At 40.2% G+C, this 21,384-nt stretch overlaps 1 protein-coding gene across 9 annotated transcripts in view; it reads left to right on the top strand.

Annotated features, from left to right (window-relative positions):
• Nucleotides 1-21,384, top strand: part of KIAA1549L (KIAA1549 like) — a 104,205-nt gene that overhangs the window by 65,577 nt on the left and 17,244 nt on the right. For 8 of the 9 annotated variants that reach the window (XR_011809826.1, XR_011809827.1, XM_027459463.3 and 5 more), the window contains 4 exons: nucleotides 7,459-7,637; nucleotides 8,662-8,879; nucleotides 13,022-13,151; nucleotides 17,689-18,036. Coding sequence is in view for 7 of the 9 variants with exons in the window: in XM_027459463.3 (XP_027315264.1) it covers nucleotides 7,459-7,637; nucleotides 8,662-8,879; nucleotides 13,022-13,151; nucleotides 17,689-18,036 (875 nt within the window). In the remaining 2 variants the exon portion in view is untranslated. The remainder of the gene's footprint in view (nucleotides 1-7,458; nucleotides 7,638-8,661; nucleotides 8,880-13,021; nucleotides 13,152-17,688; nucleotides 18,037-21,384) is intronic. The other variant, XM_027459466.3, reaches the window with a different exon arrangement.

The following is a 21,384-nucleotide window of genomic DNA, read 5'->3' on the forward strand; positions in this document are numbered from 1 at the left end:
AGCAACCATCTTTAGTGTGCACTCCGTTCATGCTATGGATTCTTCTCCTTGGCTCCTACCACATGCTGGCAGCAAGATCTTGAACTCCCAATGGCAGAATGGAAGAGCAGGATTTGTGTTTAAAATGTAATAGTATAACTAGGTGTTAGCTCTACCCAGTGTGATTAGCATTGGGAGAATATTTTGGCTGGTTTTCCTTCCAGTTCAAGAAAGAAGCTGTTTTTCTCTTAGCTGTTTGTCTGAACCTGCTCCAGCTCTCCAGCCTGGCTGTAGGCTGACACCTCAAATACAAATGTCAGCAAAAGAAGCTGCGTGTTTTCTTCTCTGAAAAGCAGCCTCTTAAAACAGGAATGAATCCCTTGATGGTCACATGTCTGATTTGGGGACTCCAAGTTAGAATGGCTCATTAGTTGCCATAGTTACAGACCAATTTTAGATTCTATTTCTTGCTGACATTTAGTTACACAGAAAAATGACAGCACTGGATGTTACCTCAGTACATAAACTCTGTATGGCTTGTATCAAAATTGACTCCAAATGGAGTATGTCAGGGCCAAAAGCGACCGATGTGAAACCACCATAGGCTGACAAGCTCGGCTTAAGCACCTGCTGTTTTGGAGGAGCAGGAGAACTCTTCAGCTGAGCCTCATTTTTAGATAAAACAAGAAGAAAATATCTATTTGTATTATGATAGTGGTACATTTTGGAAAGATAATTGCATTTTTTCCCTTTTGTTTTTCTTGCAAAACACTTATTAATGTTTTAATAGGAGGTCTCATTTCTAAAAGTTAGAAACTTTCATTTACTTTGGGCACTTAGAAAGAATTATAACCTTTTTTTCAAAAGTGCCCAGTTGCGTATGTTGGAAGACTGTGAAATGAAGGAGTTGACCAACAGAGATACTGGCAGTTTCTGAGACAGGTTTATGGCAGGTTGCATGAGCTCCTCATAAAATGAAGCAAGCGAAAGTTATCCAGGCTGTTTTGTCCAAACTTTGAGTGCTGGATCTTGCAACCTTCCCACTAATGTCTCTGGGAGCATGTGATTGCGTGTTTGTTTTGAGGGGAAAAGAAAAGAAAAAAGAAAAGAAAAGAAAAGAAAAGAAAAGAAAAGAAAAGAAAAGAAAAGAAGAGAAAAGAAGAGAAAAGAAAAGAAAAGAAGAGAAAAGAAAAGAAAAGAAAAGAAAAGAAAAGAAAAGAAAAGAAAAGAAAAGAAAAGAAAAGAAAAGAAAAGAAAAGAAAAGAAAAGAAAAGAAAAGAAAAGAAAAGAAAAGAAAAGTACTAAGATGTTAACAAGGTGGAAAGCTTTAGTTTGCTAGCAGTTTTTAAGCACATGCTTCTATACCTTTTGGGTTGAGAAGTCGTATAGTCGAGCCTAGATTTATACTAGAACCTCATCAGCATTAAAGGGAATCACGGGAATATTCACAAGCAGCATTCAGAAGGAGTCAAACTTCTTCTGAATGGCTTCTTTCTTCTGTAAGGAAGCTTTTATTCCTCCTCCTAGGACTTCCAGTGCTTCTTCTCATCTTCCAAGCATTTGGACATTGTCTTTAAAATTAGATGGAGCTTCTCAGAAGTAGTTCAATCAAGGACCTCACTCCTTTTTAAGACAGGAGAAGGTTCTAAGACTACAGAATTTTCTCTGTCCAGGCAGAAGCTGTCATATAAATTTTTTATTCTTTTCCCTCTGTTCTTTGTAGCTCATCTGATTGAGATCTCTGAAAACCAGATGTCTGTAGGAAAAAGTTCTGGGGAGGAAACTTGACTGTCTTATTAGCTTAGCTAACATCAAAAGGCTCTTTGGCTGTAACTCCACCGAGCTGTGATACACCGCTTCCTTTATCCTACAGAAGTGCTGGCCACCAGTTCTCACGCAGGCTGATGTGGCTCCGTGTCAGATCCAGCTTCTCAGAATTTCTGAGCAGTTGTCTGCAGTGACTCAAATTGAAATGAAATATGGCAACAGCGACTGAATCCAGCAGCAGTGATGCAGCAGTCAGTCAGCTTTGACAGTTACCTTGAGGACCTGACATCTCCTAATATCATCCAGGGCTGCCTTTGCTGTGCTGGGTGGGTTGAAATGCAAGTTAAGACGGGAAAGGTTTCATCTTGCCAGTTTTCGGTCCTTTATTATTGGCTTCCTAATCTAATCTGACTAGGTAGGCTCTGACTCTAGAGGAGTTTGTTTTGTTTGTTTTAAATATTGTGTGCTATTACTCTGCAAGTGACAGTAAACCCCTTGTTTCTTCAAATGTAGCCTATACTGTTTCCTTCTTTCCTTCTGCTTTCTCCACTTGTTTTTTGTTTTTTTGTTCGCAAGAGGCAGCCAAGTGTTATAAGCTATTCTGTGAACTTCTGTGCATGTTTCTGAGCCTTTTCACACTCCTGCGAAAGCAGCACCTCTGAGTTGCCTGTAATGTGCTATGGGGTCTTCGGACGTGTTCACAAGCACAACAGAACTTGCATAAAGTGGAAAATGTCTCTGTTTGACTTCTTTTTTGGTCACTGTGGCTAAGCCAGATTGTATTATTTAAAAACAAAACAAAACAGTCTTTTTGACTGCTTTTCTCAGGGCATGAAAATACCTTTCCCATGCTGCTAAGGTGCCTGTTGCAGCATACCTCTGAAGGAACTGAGATCAGCAGGTGGCTGTGCAATTAAATATTTCTTAATTCAAGCTTGCCTTCCTCTGTGGATGAGCTTTACTCTGCCACTTAATCAAGTGTGACAGCATTTTTCATCCAAGCAGTGATGCTAGGAGTGCTCATGCCATCAGATCCAGTGGCAGTCGGAGTGGTTGTGCTCTTTCACTAATACAGCAGCACGGAAGAAAAATGCATGTTTTTATTATTGTACATAGGGAAAATACTTGTGCAAAGCTTTAAAGCTCATAGAGCACTACTTAAAAAGAGGGCTTCTGTTATAGGTGCTCATGACTGCCTTATCTATCTTTGTATCATCAACCTTGTCAGTTAAATTGTTATTTTAATTATTAAATATGCCTGTGATGGTATTATAGCCAAGGAAATTATTTAATAATTATGTCAGCCAAGGAAAAGGTCTGATGGATTCTGTACAAATGTTACGAGATACGTGGTCTCCTTTTGAAAGACTTTGGTATTTAAATAAGGGAGACAAACTTGGTTGGACGAGAAGATTAACCAGAGAGGGAGAGATCCTTGTTTCCCTTTATAAGGACAAGATACATTCATTGAAACTGAACGAAGCAAACGGAAGAGTAGACATCCCATGTATAAAAAAACACCCTTCAAATGTCAGTTTAGAGAGCTCAGACCACCTGCTTGGGTAACTCCTGTTTCAGGATCCCAGCCAAACCCAGGACTGCAACACCTAAGCCATGTGGCCTGGCCTTTAGGAGACTTTGCATGTCAGAAAACAACATCCAGGAGAAAGTGTGAGCTTCCTCTATTCGTCTGTAAGCTGTCTCCTCTGGAAATGTAATGTTTGTGGTGTTCACAAAAGGCCTAGAATCGCACTAGCTGACAGCTGGGTGTGTGTTGGGAATGAGATGTGTGTTTCCACAAGTAAGTACTCTGTTACATCACAGTCTCTTACACAGAGGTATTTCAGTACAAATAGGTTCGGATTTTAGGAAACTTGTATTTTACTTGCAGGCTTATAAACTCCTTCAGGAACATCCATTTACTTACTGCTAACAACTCTTGTTCAGATCTTTCTGGAGATAGCTGACAAATGGAATGATTTAGATGATTTAGAAATTTTCTATTTTTTTTCTATATATAGAGAGCTCTAAAATGAAAATTATTTTCCCACTATTAATTTAATTTACATTCAGTGGTCAGGGTTATTGTTTGAAAGACTTAAATGCAGTATTGAAATATTTAAACTAATGATTTTTTTAGATCTGTAACATAGTCTGCATTGTCAAACTTAGGCTTTTCATTTAATATAATTTACTTGCTTTCCCATTATTTTAAGCCCTTTCATTACTCAAAGAATTGATTGCATACTGTCGGCATGGTTATAATGTTCACATTTGCCTCATACAAAGTAAATTTTAGTGCTACATTGAACAACCTGAGAAGAGGCAGAGCATGCCTGCCTGCTTGCAAATGTTTCCCAGCTGTTGGTTTCCCACGTTTTTCCCTGAAAATGTCATTCTTTTTCTGAGGATTCCAGAATCAGTGAAATGTTTGCCTCTGAGCGGGACAGCTCACCTTTTCTTTCAGGTATTTTGCTGTGAGGTTACCTGGCCCACAGGTATTCAAATTTCTTTCAAATTTTTTTTCTTTTTTTTTTTTTTTTAAGGTGTATATTTCAGTCCTCTTTTTCTCTCTTCCGATGTATTTTGATTTTGGACAGGGTAGGAAAGACAAGCTGGAGAGAGAGAAAGGAAGGACAGAAGAAATCTTGTGGGTCCTTCATAGGATCTTAGGCTGACAAAAGTAAATTTTTGATTTCTTACATAAACTAACAAATAGATGAAAAGCAGGATATCCCAGCTGGCTACTTTTTCTGAACATTCAGAGCTACAGCTTCACAGCAGCTTCTCCACCAGCTGCAGCACCAGTGGCACAAGTGGGTAGCACCATCTGCTGGCATCACCTTCTGGAAACAATGCAGAGCTACACTGAAAGTGAAGACTGTAGCATGCCTTAGGCAGCATTAATCTAGAAATTTTTTTATACTGAGAGCTGCAGTAATGTGGAGTTGAACCTTCAGTGATGGTCCTGATCTCCAAAAACCCAGAGCCGTGCTGATTTTCTTTGCAATTGTCACTCAACCTGAATAAATGATTGCTCTGGATATATCTTCATCTACTTCAGTCACAGAAAGATTAGGAAGAGTAATTCAATCTCAGTGAATTAAGTGGCATGAGATATCTAGCATGAGATACTTCAAAGAGGGTAAATTGCTGTTATGTAGGTGGTGTTTTTTGGCATTTTCTTCCACTGAACTTCTAAGCCTCACTGTGTGTGCATGCACACAGTGCAATCCATCGCTGGAGGAGCAGTGAAGCTATGAAAATGGTTGTATGCATCTGTTCAAGAGAAGAAATTAACAGCATCACTTTAGTTATCTCTTGCTAATTATGATAAGCAAGTGTGCTTATGGTGAGTGGCTGCACAGAACATCTGGACAGCTCGCTTAAATTTTCTGTGACCATCCAGCTCATCCAGCTGAGGTAGTCAAAGGGTTGAGCTTCCTCTGGTCAGTTCATTAAAGCCTAGGAGTGGCCATGGTTCTTCTGTCAGAAGCACTAGCTGTGAATTCTCCCCAAAAGAGACAGGCAGGAGCAAATATTAAAATTCCCACAGTACTTGCTTATGGTTCGCTGCCAATCTCAACTGAAGCAGCATGCCAGGAAGTGCAGATCACAGATTCTTTTATCACACTTCAGTGAAAAAAGGGCAATGGAAAAAAACTACTTTTACATTTTAAGTGCCATTTAATGAACAAATGGTAAGCTAAGGTGGAATATTCTTCCAATTTCTAGTCCCATTTGGCTATTATTTCCAAGCAAGCAGCACTATACTAGATAGATATAGATGTGCTCAGAAATAAGAGTGCAGATACTGAGAGTGCTATTCTCTGTTCATGAACCAATTCAGAAGTAGCTCTCATTTGTGATTCATGAGTCCTCTCCTCTCCTCTCCTCTCCTCTCCTCTCCTCTCCTCTCCTCTCCTCTCCTCTCCTCTCCTCTCCTCTCCTCTCCTCTCCTCTCCTCTCCTCTCCTCTCCTCTCCTCTCCTCTCCTCTCCTCTCCTCTCCTCTCCTCTCCTCTCCTCTCCTCTCCTCTCCTCTCCTCTCCTCTCCTCTCCTCTCCTCTCCTCTCCTCTCCTCTCCTCTCCTCTCCTCTCCTCTCCTCTCCTCTCCTCTCCTCTCCTCTCCTCTCCTCTCCTCTCCTCAACACACTGGGGTGGGAAGAGCTGCACCTCGTGGTTTTGCAAGTTGATGTTTAGCCACCTTCCAGGGCTTTTGTGCATGCCTGGTTTAAGCAAACACTGATTCAGCAGCCAAGAAGAAGCAATTCTGTGACTTTTTGGTACTTGAGCCACAGGTGAGATGCTATCCAACTCACCTGAGTTGCGGCAGTCAGGAGAGATGATCTTTGCTTGTGCAAGACGAGCATTTCCTCTCCTGGAGGTACCCTGATAGAGTAGCATGGAAGTTTCAGTAGTGAATTACAGAAAAAAAAAAAAACACAAAAACAAACTCTTCCAAAAGTGCAGCTGGCGACTTCCTTGAGAACTGAGCTGATTCAGGATACCCAGAAGGAAGAATGTGCATGCTTCACTTGTGTAGCCATTGCGATATCGATGCTTTCCTGTTCAGGTGCTGTGTGGGATAGGCAAGGATCTCTTTCTTCATCTGATTTTGCCTGTGTGAAGCCCTGGTGGCATGGTGGTCAGTGGGAGCCTGGCGATTCATTTCTGTGAGCCAGGCTTGTGATCCGCTCACTTTTTCATGCACACAAATTCAGACTTTGAACAACCCCAGAAGGAACGAGGGGATTTCAGACCGACTAAAGGCTCTCTGTTGTATTTGGACAGGTCCCGGGAGCCAGAGGGACAATATTTAATGACCCAGTGCTTTAGCCCATGCAGTTCTCAAAAGCTCAAGTAGCGTCAGCTCCACTCTGCACTGAGTACAGACGGGATGAGAATGAGCTTACTCAGTGGGTTCATATTTTGTTGCCACTGTCAAATATTTTCTTATCAAAATCATTGGCTGTCTAAACTGCTGAGTTTATACAAGTCCATTGTAATTTGTGCAGTGATTAAACATTAAAACAGAGCGTATTTTCAGAGGAAATAAATTGAGAGCAGACCACTTTGTTCTGTAGCAGAGGATCTCTCTTCCTGTCAGTTAGGAGACAGAGCAAGCATTCTTCCCTTTAATAGCACAATTATTCAAAAACGTTCGCAGGAATCTCTCTGTAGCACTTGTGCTCAGGCTTTAGAGGCATTCTTTCATTCCAAAATGAGGATGAAGTTAGGTGTAAGGCTCTGCAGCTGACGAGGTGGTGCAGGTTTACAAACACAATTTGGAGTAGAAGGGGTCTGACTGTATGTGAAAACTATCCATTTATATGGAAATCTACAAGTGGACACCTCCATGTGTGTGCATGTAGCATCTTTTCCATGTGAAACCTAGCAAAAGGTGGACTCTGAGTTTCATTGCCAGTTTCAGTTTTCTGTGTCATTCATCTTTTCCTTTTTCTTTTCATCTTATTAGTGCAGATTGGAAATAAACTTTTTATTTTTTGATAGGATGAATGCCAGGTAATCCTTTGGTTACCTTATGTTAGCTGTAATCTAATGGAATTTTTTCCAGTGTAAATGTCTCCCAGGTCTGCTCCTGGAGTGTACTGAGTACAACATTAATCCAAAGCATATGCTTGCTGAATTTCCTCTTTAAATGTGCGGTAAAAATACATGTCTTTGTGCTAAATAAGTTTGATGTGCTTCAGTGCCAATCAGCGATGAAGAGGAAGGAGGCATTCTCTTTGATAACATTGCCAAATCTGCCATCGACCCCTTTGACACCTCTTCTGGCTCAGTACAGCTGATAGCTATCAAACCCGTGGCACTACCTCCTGTTCACGCCGCCTCAGACAGGAGCCAGGAATCTGCCATCATTAACGGAGAGGTAAGGACCACCTGATAAAGTCTGCAGTTATTTCCTTGGCTACACCCAAAGGTGGCACGATCTTAAGCCTGTTATAGTTGACGACTGGTAGGAACTTTTCATCCTGATACTGTATAAAGTCCCATTAGCATTATGAGCTCTAAGGACCGAGAATTTAATATTGGTTTAGAATCGATTTAGAAGCTATTGGTTTAGAGCAGTCTGTCGTGCTCTGTTTCATACTTGCACAAAGCCCGGATATGCCACACAGTTTCTAAATGCAAAGGAAGGCTTATTTAGAATTCAGCATCTATTTTCTGTAAGTGACATTCCTGAAACTGTGCCCTCCCCTGTGCATACATATCTTGGGAGTTGTGAGAAGAATATAGAATTTGATTTTGAAATGAATAAATCCCAAGTTAATTACTAATTTTCATGTCACTGACAATATTAAGCAGGAGGGAAATCTTAATACTTAGGTGTGTCCATGGGAACCCGCCATGCACCAGGTCAGACCAAACACCCTTTTATTTTACGATTGTGACTCTGACAGGGGCCCTTAACAGATTTGTAAGAAAACCATACAAGTAAGAACATGTGATGATAGGTATTTCACTAGAATACTTGCCCGGCCATCAGTGATGACTTCTTTAAGGTTTTGTTTAGCCAGAGGTGATGTCTCAGTACTTCGTGGACCCTACAGGAGTTTTCAGTAGTGAGTTCTTCCCAGTAGTGCCCAAAGGCAAGTACAGCTTTGGGTCACAGCAGTTGGCTATCATCATCAGTGTTTGTCTTCAGTGGGTGTATCTGAGTCACTGTTGTGATGGTACATAATTTTTAGGCTAAAATTATTTAACCATCTGCCAAGCCATAAAAAATGCAGCAACTCTATTCACTTGCAGTTCCTCGTTGCTTACAGATGGCACGGTGTGGTACAAAAAGCGCTGGGTAAAATGACACACGAAGCGCATCAAACACGCTCTGACAATACCATTTGGAAGTAGTCAGCCCCGCACCACCCGTTAAATGTCTGCTTGCCTTTCAGGTGAACAAGGCTTTGAAGCAGAAGTCCGATATAGAGCATTACCGCAACAAGCTGCGCTTGAAAGCCAAGAGGAAGGGGTACTATGATTTCCCGCAGGTTGATCACAACAAGGGGCTGACAGACAGAAAAAGGATGTATGAAAAAAAGCAGAAAGAAATCGACCACATTTTGGATCCAGATCCAGATGTCTCATCTCCGTTTGCTGAGCCTAAGAACAGGTGAGACTTTTTACGTGCAGTTCTTCCTCCAGGAGGAAACTTGCTCTCTAGGGGTTGTAGGGAATCAAAATCTTAAGGAGGCAACTGTTTGCTCTAAGATCAGCTGGTCCCTCCTACTTCATGAAGAAAATGTATATTAGCTAATATCTGTATTAGTTATATCAATAGATACTAGCTAATATAAGATAATTTAAGAAAGCATGTAATTTGGTAAAACTGCAATGTTGCTAAAAAGCAATGGAAAAGCAAAGAAATAGGGGAAGGGACTGTTGCAAGTTCTTCGGAGTCATTTTCCAAGAAAGGTAAATAGAAAAAGTAGTAGTAATTCCTTCAGTAATACAGAGAGTGGACTCAAGCCAGGAAGCTAGCATCCGAATGAATTCTTTTCCAAAGTTCAGTCAGTGCCGTTACTCTTTTTGCATGATTTTAATCTGACTGTAACTATTCCAGTAGGCATAAGGAAACACAGCCAGTACATTGCCTGTGTGTTACAGTAAATCCTGCAGGAATGTCTCTAAGGATGTGTGTGTGCCTGTGGTTGGTGACCGTCCTGTGCCTTAAACAGAGAATGGTACAATTTTCTCATCTGTGACATGAAACTGGCATGTTGTTTAACAGTGCTAAGGTTTGATTAACACTTCATTGTCTTGCAGACAGCATACCAGTAGTATTCGGCTCCCTGTTTTAGAAGTGAGGGGGCAGTGTAGATGCTGACTGCCTGAGGAGGTGGGTGGACCTGCTCTGTCACTGGTGCTCCCCAAAACACAGGCTGACATGTTCAGAAGAGGAGATTTCAACAGACCTACCCCAGTGCAGCCCCAGAGAAGGATGGCAAAGCATGCATCTGCCTCCTTGCTAGGGGTGGTGGAGGTGTGAGGGGGGAAGTCTTATTAAAGACTGTGCTTGTCACTACATCTCCCACCATGAAGGCTCCAGTTCTTGCTGTCACCAGGGATCAGCAGTAGTTGATCCATGGAAGGAAAGAGATACTGAAGTACATTTCCTTTGGAAAAGGCATTTTTGCCTTGAGGTACAGACTTGTATCCCATCTCCAGGAAAGTTTTCATACAGGTGTAAATCAGGACTGCAATCAAAGTGTCGGTGATGACACAGTCTTTGCATGCAGTGCAACTTCAGCAATTACCCTTGAGATGAAAAAGACTCTAATGGGAGTTACGAAAGCAGTATTGGCTCCGAATATGGGCAAAAGCTGTGATCAGATGTACTTCTACAGGCCTAGAGTTAAATGACAGAATGTATACTGCCCTGGATGGGTTGTGTCTCGCTGTTGCACTGTCCAGTGAAGAAAAAATGTAGGTTATATCCTTGCTGGAGGGCTCACAGCATCATATCCTTGTGCAGTTTTCTAGTGAGAAAGGAACAAGTCGCTTCAAATGCACTGGAAAGTCAGGATGCTGAACCTGTAGCACACAGGAGTCCCGTGCTGTCTGCACAGTCAGTCAAGAGGATATGAATGAAGCAAGTAGAGACTTTTATACGGCTGTGCTGCACTTACAGTGAAGAACTCAGGCATTACTTTGGACGTTTATTGTGTGTCACATGCCATGTAGGGAACGTTTGAAACATTCACACGTGAAGCTTTGCTGCTAACCATCTGCTTTTTGTTGAATATACTAATGTTTGTTTGTTCGTGTGCCAGCGTGCTGCTGAAAGGTTCTGGAAAACAGTTTTTTTCTGTGTGCTGCTGTGTAAATCTGTCATAGTCTATTTGAGATAGCAATCACTAGCGTGATAGAAACTGCTTGAAGGCAGGTATAGTGCTCTAGAGGAATGATTCCCTTCTGTGGCTGAACCATAAAAGGCTGACTTTCGGATTGACTTGTTGAATGTGTAGTCTATAGCCCTACATACGGAGAGAGAACCGTTTCTGATGCTTTTTGCTGTAAGATACTAAGCATTTTGGGAACTTCACAGATGTTTCAGGACTTTTTGCAAACAATTATGTTCCACAGTCTGTACTAAAACTGCCACACACAGACTTCGAACTGAATGTAATGTGCTGCAACACACGCCACAGCATTATTCTCTTTGTTTTTTAAGTAAAAGCAAGATAGCTAAAATGACGTACTTCTGGATGGAAACCTTGAATAAAACTTAAGGGTAATGTGGTTTATGTTACTGGTAAATGAATCAATAAAATTGTGCTTCTGTAAAGAGATAAAAATGCTTTTAAAATAATCTAGGCTAGCATAAAATGGGAAAGATTTGGTTTATAATGTTTTCTGCTTTTATCATTAGTTTGTGTCATTACAGTTACAGCAATTAAAAACATACATTAAAACGCTTTATACTTTTTTAAAAATAATATAATTTAGGAGTGAATCAAAGATTTCAGAGTTTCTAGGGAAAAAGGCCTGCTGTACTTTTTTTCTGTTTTGCATATATTCCACTAACTTAAATCACATTATTACAGCATTTCCAAAACGTACCAGCTAACAAAGATGCAGTTGATCACATTATTAGAGATCACCTTTACATTTTGTTTTTCTTTCATATGGTATTGAAAAGTGATCTACAAAACAACACTCTGTAAACTTGATGTGTTCAAGAACAAACAGCTTTGTGCCCTTAGTTCCATTGAGTCCTCTGTACCATAAAATCCATGTTTTAAAATGTTCCAGTTGTGTTCCCAGAAGGCACTTGCTAACCCATTTGAATGCCAGTTGTTAGCTCTCACACCTCCTTTCTCATTAGTAAAACTTCCTTAAATGAGCTAATTGGCAATCTCAAGACAATTTTTTAGGAGCTTACTGATGATACGTACTATTCTGGGTTATTCCTTAATAGTTTGTAATCAGGTCAAGAATCTGCATGTATTAGAGAGGTGTGTGTTTGAATCCCTTGGAAAATGCATCACAAGAGCATCAACCAAGTATTAATGGACCTGTAGTAAATGGACCTGTAGTAAATCATGTACAAAATTTTAGAGACTTCAGAGTGCAAGATTGGTCACTTCACTATGATCGCTGTCAGGCCCCCTGTGCAAAACAAGCAACAAAGCCACGTGAGATGGCCCGATCTGCTTTTTAATAATTGGAATGGAACCACTTCCCAAAGCAGCAAAAAAAGAGCATGACCAGGCAAAGAGAAACTCACATGAGGCTTTAATGACGTTATAATTACAGTGTTAATCAATGAAACTGGCATGTAATTATTTGACCTGTTAGGGACCTGGAATGGAAGGAGTGCTTCTCTGATACATGCAAGAAAATGACTACTAGCCAGATAAACTGTGGGAACAGCATCTCCTACACTGCACTGGTTTAGAGGTAACCTTAAAAGATGCGGTTTGATGAAACATGAAGTTCCTGTGTCACAATTGGGCAACAGCTACTAAGTACTTACTTACAGATATGTTCTGCATCTTACAGGAGAATGCTATTTTTTTTTTTTTTATAACCTATAGCAAGGAAAGCAATGATGATGTCAGAAAGACTACAGAATACTTGGGATATTGAATGATATGTTGGTTTTCTAGTTAGTACCTTTGCTTCCCCTTGCTTCTGAGCTCATGGTGGTGAAAGGGCAATGTCTAGGGATTTCTTTGCCCCAGTGCTGCTTAAAGCTATGTTGGGAGTGGTTTAATCCCAGAGAGTACAGCTCTCTATTAAAGCTGTGGCCAGTTACCAAACTGGCTGTTTAAAAACAGCATCTTGCAAGCAGTTCCCTCCCACCCTCGCCTCTTCTCCCATACACTTTGCTGCGTGTTCGTTTCAATGGAGTGTTGTTCCGCTTTACTCAGGATCAGCAACCAAAATCTCTGCTCTGCATCTGAGTGTGTGGAAGGTGCCATTAGTTTTGGCAACAGCACCTATTTGTTTTTTATTAATTTAAGTCATCCCAGCTAAGACTTAAGAGAGTTCTGGTATCTTCTTGGGACATATTTCATCTGAGATGCTCCCACACGTGATGCCTGTGTCTTTTATTTAGTTCTATTTTCTTAAACAGTAAACAAAATACATGTTACTTTTATAATGTGACTGATTTCTAGAAATTCCATATACATTAAAAGAATATCCTATAGTAACAAAGTGACATTTTTACGAACCTTATAATTTTAGAATAATCTTTTGTTTGTATCCTTTTTTTGGTTCACTGTTTTCTTGTTTGATGTTTTGTAGGCAACCGATGAAGAACTCTGTATACAGAAGCAGGCAGTCTTTGAACAGTCCTAGCCCAGGAGAAACTGAGATGGATCTTCTAGTGACTCGAGAAAGACCTAGGCGAGGAATCCGTAACAGTGGATATGATGTAAGTTTATTAGATACGTCCAGTGAACTTTGCTCAGCAAAGTCTTAGCCTATTCCTGAAAACAGGAAACTGTTGATAAGCTCCAAGTGAGGGTGCCCATGGGTACTTAACATTACAGTATATGTGTACTCCGCATCCTGAAAAAGGCACAGACACTTGAGTGTACTTTATAGCTGCACACCATTTTACAGTCTGAAAAGAAAGGAAAACAAAACATTCTCCTTGAAACTCGTATTTTGCAAAAGTATTGATTTTTGAATTTAGATAGTTCTTCCAAATATACAGCTGCTTTTATAGGACACCGAAATCTTTCTTGTAAGTAAAATCCTCTGTTTTTTTTTATAGCCCTTATGCTGCTCTCTTGATTTAGAAGAATGGACAACCAACTTGTAGGAATTGCACTTAAGTCAGTGGCTTGTGGAGATCCCCTGGGAACAGCTGTTGGCCACACTCTCATTCTCCTCTTACTATATCAGAACCAGGAGAGTTTTGAATAGGTAAATGTCAAAACCAGCCAGAGTAAATTCTGCGCTGGTTTGTGGTCTGAGGAACTCACACAGCCAACATAAGGCTAAATGAGTTGTCTTACACAATCTGAACGTACACTAGTTATAAGTTTACCCAGCATACACCCAAACTGAAGATACAAGTAACCCAAAGTAGAATTTTTCAGTCCACCTTGTGTACAAAATGCTCAGCTATCCTTGAAGATGAATTTCTGGAAAAGGTCTAAGCATTTCTGGAAAATAAGGAAGTTCATCTGGTGGTTGTTCATTCTCTAAACTGTAACATCTTCTAAACAAGCAATTTGTGGGGGACTGAATTGTTAATTCTCTCAGCTGGCAGGGATATATTTTTAGCAAGTCGAAGGAATTCACCAAGGTGAAGGAATGTCTTTGGAAAGTTTAATTCTTTTACAGAATTATTTGGGGCACGTTGTGTGTGCCAGATTTCTTAAGAGATTTCCTTTATGTTGACACTTCCCATCAGCTTGTATGAGTCACATTGTGCCGTGTAGTTGGAATGACTGCCTCGCGGCTTTTTGAGGCATTAGGATACAGTGCACTTGCCTGGAAAAAAAAAAGAATAGCTGTTAAAAACCTAGAGTTGCAACAGGCTTTACATTTTGCAAAAAGAAGAAGTTTTTTAACATGTTTCCTTTCTTATTTGAGTTTTCTTAAAAAAAAGAAAACGTTGTCAAGCTGGACTTTCCTGTGTATCCTGAAAATCGTATGTTTCAAGAAAATCATGGGATTTTACAATATGCTAATAGAAGGTAGTTATTCATAGGTGAAATCTTCCTGAAATTAATATTGAAAGCATTCTAGCAGCAGCCATGGCCTCCTGCCACTAGTGCAAAACAAATATGCTATAAGCATGTAGCTGAAGATTTAAAAAATATATTTGAGTAAGTTGTGTATATTGTAATGTATAAAAGTAGATTTTCAAGAAAGTTTGCTGAAGCCCTGGAAGGAGCATAATGAGTTTATTATGCACTCTCAAAAATGTACAGTCTCTGACATCTGTGCATATTTTACCTAAGTTTGCTTTGCTTTCCGTTGTAGCAGGGAGGGTTGTCCCTGACAGAGTCTTTTTCCAGCGATAGGTTACATAAAATTCTCTTTGCCTGATGTGCTGCAGATTCACTGCAGTGCACCTCTTCTAGCAGTGGAAGTATTTTCTGTCTGAAAGCAGAAAAATGCCATGGGAAAATGGAACAGGATGTTGAAATCTAGTTCCCCAGCCTCAGCTTGCAGCGTGGGCTGATTTCCCTCGCTCCCGTTCGAGCTACCTCAGTGCTGTGCCAAGCATCTGACAGGCTTGGTCTCCCAGGATACTCATAGGCGCTGAAATCTATATTCATGCATGGGATCCATGCTGATCTCACCCCTGGCGCATCTAAACACCCCTGGCAGTCTGACCTCTGGAGACGAGCATCCTTCAGACAGTCGCAGCTGAGGCACTGGTCCAAAAGAATTATTTTATTGGATTGTTTTCTTTAGCCATTAAGTTCATGTGGCAGATTTTGATAAATTGGGTTTAAAAGATCATGAATGATATAATGTACTTATGAATTAGGGCTGCTTTTTATGCTGAACCTTGTGTCCTTACTTTTTTTTTCATCTAATAACATCTCATAGAGTTTTTTGACATCTGCTTTGTTGTTCAAAAGGTTCCACCCTTCTCAGACTCCTGCTAACCTCCTCCCACTACATTATTTAGCAGCAAGTTCCACCAACTACATGTGAAATTTGTGCTTTATAAGCAGTTCCAAATGATCCAATTCATGAATAAGGTACCTCAAGTTATCTTCAAGTCACAGGAATTTTACAGATCAATAAATGGCTTTCTATTTTTCCCAGCTGTTACCAGTCCGCCTAGGTTATGCGTTGAAGTTTAATTTCCCAACCATGATAAATGGTGGTGGATTTTTATTTATTCTTTTTAATAAGAAAAGAGATTAAATTTTCCCTTTCTTGAGGAAACTTCAAGAATTGCTGGATTGGTATTGATAACAAAGTCATAAGAGTTTTTGCTCTATCTGATTTTGCATTGCTCTATAAATAGGAGAGGGAAGTAAGAGCTCAAGATCTGCTGTTCCATACTATTGATACTTCTTTTTTTTTTTTTTTAATTATTTTTAAATGGTTCCCCTTACGTAAAAATATCTAATATTTCAGTTATGGTTGTCTAAAATAGTTAATTCTGTATAATGATTTCTGTGATGTTTCTTTGAATTGTGGTCCAATTTCTTGAAGCTAAAAACCGGTTAGCAAATAAGGCCAATAATTACATCCCTGTCTGTATAGAATGTATAGCTTTTTGTAAATTCTTCTGTTTGATGTTCTGAGTATGGTATTTAGCTTTATAGTATCTTCTTGTAAATGGATTATTATTGAAGATCACCTTTTAATTTTAAATAACCCCACCAGGGTTTAGTATTGTCACCTTTCCCTAAAAAGTAGATTAAGCAAACTTTATTAACATCTTTATTACTTCCAGCATATACAAAGACGGTTATGAGTAGAGTAATGAAAGAGTCTAGGACCTTTGAGCTGCTGAAGAGCTTTATGCTAGGGAAGAAAAAATTTAATCTGGTTTTGGTGTAAAAGGAACAAAACAACCTAATTATAAAAGCCTAAGAGAGTGGTATGCAAAAGAATTTACTGGTGCACCTTTATTTACAAGCTGCATTAATATAATTATATCAATAAGCTTCTGCATTAATGTTTACACAAAGGATTTTACTGATACCGTTGCAGCAGAGTTGTACCAGAAGTGCATAAACTCTGCTTCGCCTTACAGGACTTAATTTTCCTCCTTCATATTACTCTCAGTCTTTGTATTATCTAGTAACTGTGTCTGAACAATATCCAGGTTTTTATGTTAACATGAGCATAGAATGATGTCTATTTACAATACTTATGTGCTTTGGTTGTTATGAAAGCAAATAAAATGCATTAGAAAGTGATAGGATGAATTGAAATATATTTTAAAACTTGAGTACTTTTAACTCTCACCAGTCTCGTCCAGAATCTTCATGCCAACTTTTAAACTAATAAATCAAAGCTGACTTAACATTGTCCCACTATTAAGAATCCAATATTCATGTGATTTATTTTGGATATTATTTTCTTTTCCTGGACAGGATCAAAGAATCTCGAGCTGTAATGGCTTCACCAAGGGGCTGTAGTATAAAACCTGATTTATTTCAGCATTGGGTCCTAATAGGTCTCCTGTGGGATCCCATTCACTGTCATTTTTACAGTCATGGGGATACAGAAGAACTATGGCTATGAATCATTCAGTTGGGACAGGATGTCTCTTTGGTTGGGACAGAGTCTCTTTGGTTGCACTTATTATCCTAGGAGTAACTCCAGGAGTATCTAGGAGTATCCTAGGTGTTGAGCACCTGCTTTGTTCCCTGTCTCTGCATTAGTTTTGGATAAATTTCTGTGTAACTGCTCTCTGGCTAGGTAGGATGTCTGAGCTGGTTTGGGACATTTTCTGCAAAGGACAGAACCTATCCTGTGACATTATTGGTGGTGCTCCTGGCTTAGAAATTTCAGGAGAACTCTGAAACTTTATTTATTCTGAAATCTTAGTATGTGTGAGTGAACAAAAGAATTTCAGTCTGTGTAGCTGTACCACGCAGCTGCTGGTGAGCAGTCCTTCACAGCCATGGTACTATTTAGGGAAACATACTCCTCCTGGTACAGTCGATACGAACAACTAAGAAAAGAATTTCAGCATTAATTCTAATTGTTTTTAAGTGAATCCTTAACAATTTAACATGTTACAGATTGTCCCTGCTAGCTTTTGCAGCAAACAATGAAGGATATGAGAGAGTCTTTGAGTGCCTGGCTATTGTCCTTCCCCGTGTGACATAATTCCTTTAAAACGCTTGTCGTGTGTCTATCCTGTAACAAGTCCTGACATTGTATGTTCTAGCTCTGTTTGAGAATGTTTTGTGTGAAGCAGCACAAATACTGTCTTGTAAAGCTTTACATATCCATCCTTTTACTCCATCCAACAGACTGAGCCCGAAATTATAGAAGAAACAAATGTTGACCGTGTCAATGAGCCTCGGAGCTACACCAGGTCCCGTCAGGCCAAAGGCCATTCAGAGACCTCAACTTTAAGTTCTCAGCCCTCCATTGATGAGGTTCGACAGCAGATGCATATGCTCTTGGAAGAGGCTTTCAGCCTGGCCTCTGCGGGCCACGGAGGACAGAGCAGGCAGGAGGCCTACAGCTCAGCACCACACTTGCCCTACTCAGAGGTGGTGACCAGCGCTCCTGGTACCATGACCCGACCTAGAGGGGGTGTGCAGTGGGTCCCCACATACAGACCAGAAATGTATCAGTACAGTCTGCCAAGACCAGTAAGTGAAACTTCTCTTTAGTATACTGTAATATCATAAAGATAGCTCTACTCTGAGACATATTTTTTTTAAAGATGGAGTCTCATCTACATGCTTAAAAACCAGGTGTAAAGCCATGCTTATGGTAAATAAGTTTGGGTCGTGGGGTGTATGTATATATCCTCACACAGACGCATCTCCTGCATGAAGACTTGCTGCTCTATGTTAGCAGCAAGGTTGTCTTGTCCAAGTTCTGCTTGAAAGAACAGGCTGCACTAAGCTCTGGACTGTTCAGTAGATCAAGAACTGATTTGCATGTCTCCTCGTGTTCGCTGAATGCATATTTGGAATCGATCTGGTTTTGTAAAACGTATATATGCGTAGCTGGGAATAAAACATTCAACACTTCTGCACAAGTTCCACCACTGAGGAGCATCATACCAAGACAGGGAACCCATTGTAGTAGTCTGAGTGACCTGAAACATGGGCTGATACTGAGAGTCTCACAGTTACAGCTCTTGGCGTGGGACTCACGAGATGGTTCAGGCCCTGAGGGTTTCTTGGTTGCCCTTCTGTAAGTCACTTCTTATGCTTCACTTTCTAACCTCAAATTGCAGCTAACATTTCCTTATCGTACAGAAGAAATAACGGCATTAAGAATTGATGTCCGTGGATGTGATTTGGTGGTGATTTGTAGGAATCTAGACAGTAATAGCAGTAGTGCTGTGGGTATCCTTGGCAGGTTGAGCTACCCTTGTATTCCCAGATCCTGTAGTCTGAAACTCAACATAATCTTTTTTTTTCACATGTGTCAGATACAAATCTAAACCAAGGATGATTGCTTTCAGATGAGAAATGGCCCATTTGTCAATATCAGTGTGAAAAAAAAGCCTTATTAAATTTAAGTTGTTCACTTTAAGGCTGTTTTTTTTTTTTTTTTTTTTTTTTTTTGTTAGAAATACATCCGTTGTTTTGAAAGAATGTATTTCAAAATTAGTCCCTAACTGGCTAGAATAAGAGAATAATGCAGAAAAGTGTCCTCAGTTTAAATCAACTATTACTAAGAGCTCTTTCCATGACAATAAAAAATACATTAAGGGTTGCTGCTTCTGACCTATTCTAAGCATAAGCGAAAGCCAATGGCACTGCCATCCGAGGTTCATGCTGGTACTGTCTAAATCATGCTAAAGGATATTTTTGGCTCTTTGAAATTGGTCTGCAGAACTTCATATATGGCTTCTAATCATATTTCATGGTTCAAATTTGATTAGGAGCTTAAGAGGCAGCTAATAGCTAGTCAAATTACTTTGACACTGGAGAAGGTCCTTTTAAAAGGAACTGAAAAACCTTGTATGGTGACAGATTTAAGAAAATGTATTAGCCACCCATTTTGGTGAATGCTTCACTATTTTGTTTTCAAGACTCATTACTCAATCATCTGCATGTTTTAGGACCTGTACGCATTTGGTTTTCTTTCTGGGGTTTTCAAGATAGCGCTAAAGAATTCCCCAAAGAGACTTATATTTTAATTGATTGCCATGGGCTAGGATAGTCACAGGCTACCAGGGCTTGGATAAGGGCTTTAATTCATAGTTTTCTGCTGATCAGTTTCCCAAATATAAGCTGACTTTAACTAATCTATTTACCCTTTGTGCTCAAATGGGGAGGGAGGGAGGATTGCAGTTGGAAAAAAAAAAAAAAAACAACACAAAACAACAGTTGAGATGTGTGTGCAGAGTGACCTGTGTGCTGGAAAAATATGCAAGAATTGCTGCTCTTGGCATCTTAGCACCGTAGCAGCGGTGTCCAGCTCAGGGAGCTGAGGAGCTGCTGGGAGGCTTCAGGGTGAGAGGTACGTGAGGACCAGGACACAGGGGAGGATGTTTACCCTACAAACAAAGCATTATTTAGTTTTGCCTTTTTAAAACGTCAGTTATTAGTTGCAATTAGAAGTCAACATTAATAATGCTACTATCATTTGAAAATTGGATTTAAGAGGATTTTCCTGCTTAGATGGAACAAATGCGGACATTGGCTTTACTTAGAGGTCTCTAGATACAATATATGTATAAAGATCTCCAGCCCAGCAGTCTCTTGTAAGATCTGGGCCTTCACAGTCCATACATTGGACTCCAAACTTTTACAATATCCCACAAATTTCCAGTAATTTGACTGCACCCTTCTCAGAGCCATCACTTGCAAAGACGTTTCATAGGAGATACAAGTGCTGGATAAAATTTGTAACGTAGACGTTCTCTACCTTTATAATGGACAAATAATAAATAGGTTGAGGCAAAACAACAAAAATCCGCATGATAATCTCCATCTCAGTGTTTCCCTCTGTTCTTGAGTATTTGTCAGATGCTTGCAGAACCGTTCTTCAGGGCTGGGTTTCTTCAGGTCTCTTCCAAATTAGGGCTCTTTGATTTTTTTGGAGTGAACCTCCTGGTTAGTCCCACCGCCAGGGAGCTGTGTACGTCTCTTGAGCTTTCTTCTTTTTCCATGTTTGTTTTTATTTTGAGACCTTACGTGTTTTTTGTTCATTTTTGTTTTTACGTGCCAGCATTACAGCGCCTGTGTGGGAGTGCCTCTCTGTCAGCTGCTCCTGGGTAACCTGTGACAACAGAGCTCCTTCATCTGGGGCTCTCTCCTTCTCCTGGCAGAGAAAAGCCAGTAAAACGCAAACTTGCAGCATTGTGCTGGAGCCTCTGAAAACGGGATGAGCAATATTTGGCTGGGTGCTTGTCATCCAGCTGCTGTACTGGAGGCTGGAGGACAGGAGGTAGAGAATAGAGAGCACAACAGGAGCCAGAGTACCAGCACTGCACCTTGGCAGGTCGTGGTACTGCTTTGGAAATCCACGTAGCTGAGTTGAGCAGAGTGCTACAGCCTGGGAAAAAAAGCCTCTTTATTACAGGGCTGGGCCAGTTCCCAGCTCTCTTTGTTAGTGCTCCGGAAAGAGAAGTAAGAGTAACACGATTTGATCCCAAGGGGAGAACTGGCATTGCACAGCAGGCACAGGTGGACATGGACAGACTTACAGCCGGCATGGCTGGTGAGGAATCTGAGTCCTTGCAGCTTCTCTGCGTTTAACAGAGGTCAAGTGAGTGTTTAATCAAAGTTCAACTAATTCTAGTAACAGGTAATAAACTAAATATAAAGCTCCGTACAGCTAGCAGCAAAACAAAACCAAATCCAGCTGAAATCAATGTATGCAATTTTTCTGTATTGCACATGAATAACCAAATTATTTAAATCATCCAGTGAGTAAACAAAAACACTACCCTTTTAATTCCTATGATGAGATTTAAGCAGATGGGCGTTTAATTAGAAGGCAACATTGAATAATTTAGCCCGAGATAATAATTT

The sequence above is a fragment of the Anas platyrhynchos genome, chromosome 5 (assembly GCF_047663525.1).
Source record: "Anas platyrhynchos isolate ZD024472 breed Pekin duck chromosome 5, IASCAAS_PekinDuck_T2T, whole genome shotgun sequence".
Classification (NCBI taxonomy): domain Eukaryota; kingdom Metazoa; phylum Chordata; class Aves; order Anseriformes; family Anatidae; genus Anas; species Anas platyrhynchos.